The 3,345-nt window shown below is 49.5% G+C and overlaps 1 protein-coding gene across 1 annotated transcript; it reads right to left on the minus strand.

Annotated features, from left to right (window-relative positions):
* Window positions 1-1,288: 1,288 nt before the first annotated feature.
* On the minus strand, window positions 1,289-2,545 carry LOC101760118. Its single transcript, XM_004963352.1, has one exon. It carries the CDS (start codon window positions 2,543-2,545, stop codon window positions 1,289-1,291), a length of 1,257 nt encoding a protein of 418 aa, XP_004963409.1.
* Window positions 2,546-3,345: the final 800 nt, after the last annotated feature.

Raw genomic sequence — 3,345 nt, forward strand, 5'->3', positions numbered from 1 at the left:
TGGCAACTTTCACAACGAAGCAACGAAAGGTCTGTCGCTGCATTGCTCATGTTTATATCATGGAACATCTGGAAGGAACAGAATCGACGCGTTTTTTGAAGAAAAAAAGCTTGAGGCCACAACAGGTTTTCCAGCTGATCCAAGAAGAAGTCTTTTTTTTTATCATCCAAGAAGAAGTCCAGTTGTAGCATCGGACATGTGGTAACCTAGAATTGGGTTAGAATAATTTGTATCTTTATGTTATTGCTGAGTGACTTAATCAATTTATGTAATAAGGACTGAGTTAATCAATTTATGTAATATCAGACTCTATGTAATCCAGACGTTCTCTCTTCTTAAATGAATCGGCAGTGCACCTGCTTTATTTCAAATTTTTTTTTTTACTAATTTCAATGTTTATTAATAGAAAAGTAGCATCTCGTCCTGCTGTTTAGGGATGGAACCAGCATCAGAGCAGGAGATGAAGTGATGAACCGGAGGAAGAGCAAGGGCCGCTACCGAGTTTTTAATAAAATAGCACTGGTGATGCCCTTTTTCTTTCAAATCAACAAACAATATTGAGTTGTATACACATAGTTCAATCTAAAAGCCTAAAAATCTCGGCAGATGAGAGAAATGTGGGCAATACACTTGTACATGGCTCTACTATGCGCTATTCCAGTTGAGAATGTTAGCGTAGGAATTTAATTGAAGTTCCATCAGAACATGTATTTGTACCCTATTATATTTATATTGATCTGGCATTTATTCCAAATTTCCAGCAATCAGAATGAAATTGAATAAATAGTAGATTGAGTTTATACATTAAGATGCAATTTCTATCGGAGATAAAACTTCAATATAAATAGATATAATGATTATCCAGGTAAATTCATCCATTTCACTTCACATGTATGAATTTACAAAAAAGCTTCGCGTCTGGCACAATGAATGTTCAAAACTGTGTACTACCTTACAATTCGTATACTCAGTCACACCTCACAAGCCAATTGTCGTTTCAAGTTTCAAACAATAATAGCCCGAGTGATTTCATACATGAAGCTGGAATATTTTTCTAAAAAAGACATAGAGATATACAACAATAGAAACTGCAAATGTATTTTGAGATTATTATCTATTTAATCCCACAAAGTTATACATATCCAAAGAGTACATGTTTACTTGCAGTACATAACCAAATATTCCAAGTTTTGAATGCACGAATCCAAACCCGAATGTCATTTATTTTTACGAATGGTAGCACGTTACATCTTACATCTCACATGCCACTCTTTTGTGGCCACCTATATTATTCATCCAGTAGCCTATGGTGGGTGGTCGGCCGGAACCACATCGGCATCTGCAGTGGGTCAGCCATGAGCGAGTAAGCCAGACGCTCAACGTAGCCGTCTTCTTCTTCTCCCTTGTTCAGATCAAAGACGCCCGCGTCGTAGCCGGAGGGCGTGTCGGCGAGGTAGACGCAGTTCGCCTTGAGCTTCTCGGACCCAGGCGGCACGGTGATGTAGAACGGGCAGTTCGCCCCCAGGAAGAGCGCGCGATCACCCCCGAGGTCCGTGACGCGTCGCCACGCGCCGCCGCCGGCGGCGTCGAGTTCGTGTAGCGACATGCCGTGCTCGTAGAAGCTCCACCTGTCGTCGAACACCAACCTGCTGCACGTGCGATTGTCCTTCAAGGAGTCGGTGTCGCCATGTATGCAGATGAGTAGAAGCTGCCCGTGGCTCGACGTGGCCAGGTAGAATCCGCGGCCGTAATGGCGGTTGAGCTCAATCTCCGGTCCCTGCACCACCGCTGCCGGCTCCGTGGTTCCACCGTTCATCATGTCCCAGGAATAGACGCGTCCAAATTCGTTCACAGAGAACAGCTTCCCCTCGAGGACAATGGCGTCCATGTAGGAGAGATCCAACCGCGAGCTGGCCGCGTGGTTCTTCAACGCCGTCCAGCACTTGTCCCCAGCCGCCGTGGACGCCAGCAAGCCTCCGGAGAACAGAGCAACAGCGAGGTAGCCGCCGGGGTGCGCCGGCGTCTGGCACAGCGTGACCTTGAGGATCCTGTGCCAGCGATCCTCGGCACTGACATGGAGGTAGCCCGGCACTCCGAGTTCGGATCCCCGGGTAGTCTCGAAGGACGGCAGGGGAACCCGGTCGCCGGTAATCGGGTTGAAGAGCTCGACGTTGCACCCGTAGTCCGTGGTCACCAGCCAGTCGCCCTTGCCGCCGATCCATGTCCGGCCCTTCAACCCCGCGGCCTCGGCGAGGAAGGACCTGCCGCCGCCGCCGGCGGACACGTCGTGGAGCCCGAAGGCGCCCGCGTCCACGTCGTGCTCGGTCTCGACGCCCTCGGGGTCCAGGCCAGACACGAGCAGCGTCGGCGCGCCCGACCGCAGGCGGCGAGGGTTCTCCTTGCAGGCGGCGGCCCAGCCCGCGCAGGCCGCCGGGAAGCGGAGGACGCTGATGGGGTCGTCGAGACGGTCCACAACGAGGCCGCACAGCTCCGGCAGGAGGTCGGCCCACGGCGCGGCGGCCGCGCCGTTCGTGGCCGAGGACATTGTCGTTGTCGAGCGATGCGCCGGCGGCCGACCACGTACCTGCGTGCGATCACCATTCGCCACAGTGAGCAGTGAGAGACTTGTTGGACTTGGCAACGAGTGATCAAGCGCAGGATGCGCATCAAGAGCGGCTCTTCCGATCGAGTAGGAATCGCTCAGAAATGTAGGAATAATGATCTGTCACTTGCATTGCATACCTGGGTCGTTGGGCACGGAATCCGGCTGTGGACGACGGACGTTGACGCAGGGGGTGAAGGAAGTTGGGATAAAGATACTGCGCGACGGCGTTACTTGAGGGTCAAGGTAAGAACTGAGCCGTGCCCAGATGGGACGGCCGCTCAGGTCTTTGTAGCATCGGAAGAGGCGCCATTCGTTTGGGAAACACCTCCTAAAGTTTAGGACATGTCATATCGTGTGGATACTAATTAGAAGTATTAAATATATTCTAATTATAAAACTAATTGCACATATGGAGTCTAATTCGCGAGACGAATCTATTAAGTCTAATTAGTCCATGATTTGACAATGTGGTGCTACAGTAACCAGTTGCTAATAATGGATTAATTAGGCTTAATAGATTCGTCTTGCGAATTAGTATAGGGGTTCTGCAGTTAGTTTTATAATTAGCTCATGTTTAGTCCTCCTAATTAGCATCCGAACATTCGATGTGACACTCCTAAAGTTTAGTATTTGTATCCAAACACCAGATGAAAGGATGCCTGCTCGTTTGAACAGCCACCGCTCCTTTTTGACCGAGTCGGCGTCAGTTCGTTAACCGAACCGCTGTTACGGAAGCCAGG

The sequence above is a fragment of the Setaria italica genome, chromosome III (assembly GCF_000263155.2).
Source record: "Setaria italica strain Yugu1 chromosome III, Setaria_italica_v2.0, whole genome shotgun sequence".
NCBI lineage: Eukaryota > Viridiplantae > Streptophyta > Magnoliopsida > Poales > Poaceae > Setaria > Setaria italica.

Coding starts and splice junctions, on each gene's coding strand:
- LOC101760118 (XM_004963352.1), bottom strand. CDS start 2,545: ATGTCCTCGGCCACGAACGGCGCGGCCGCCGCGCCGTGGGCCGACCTC.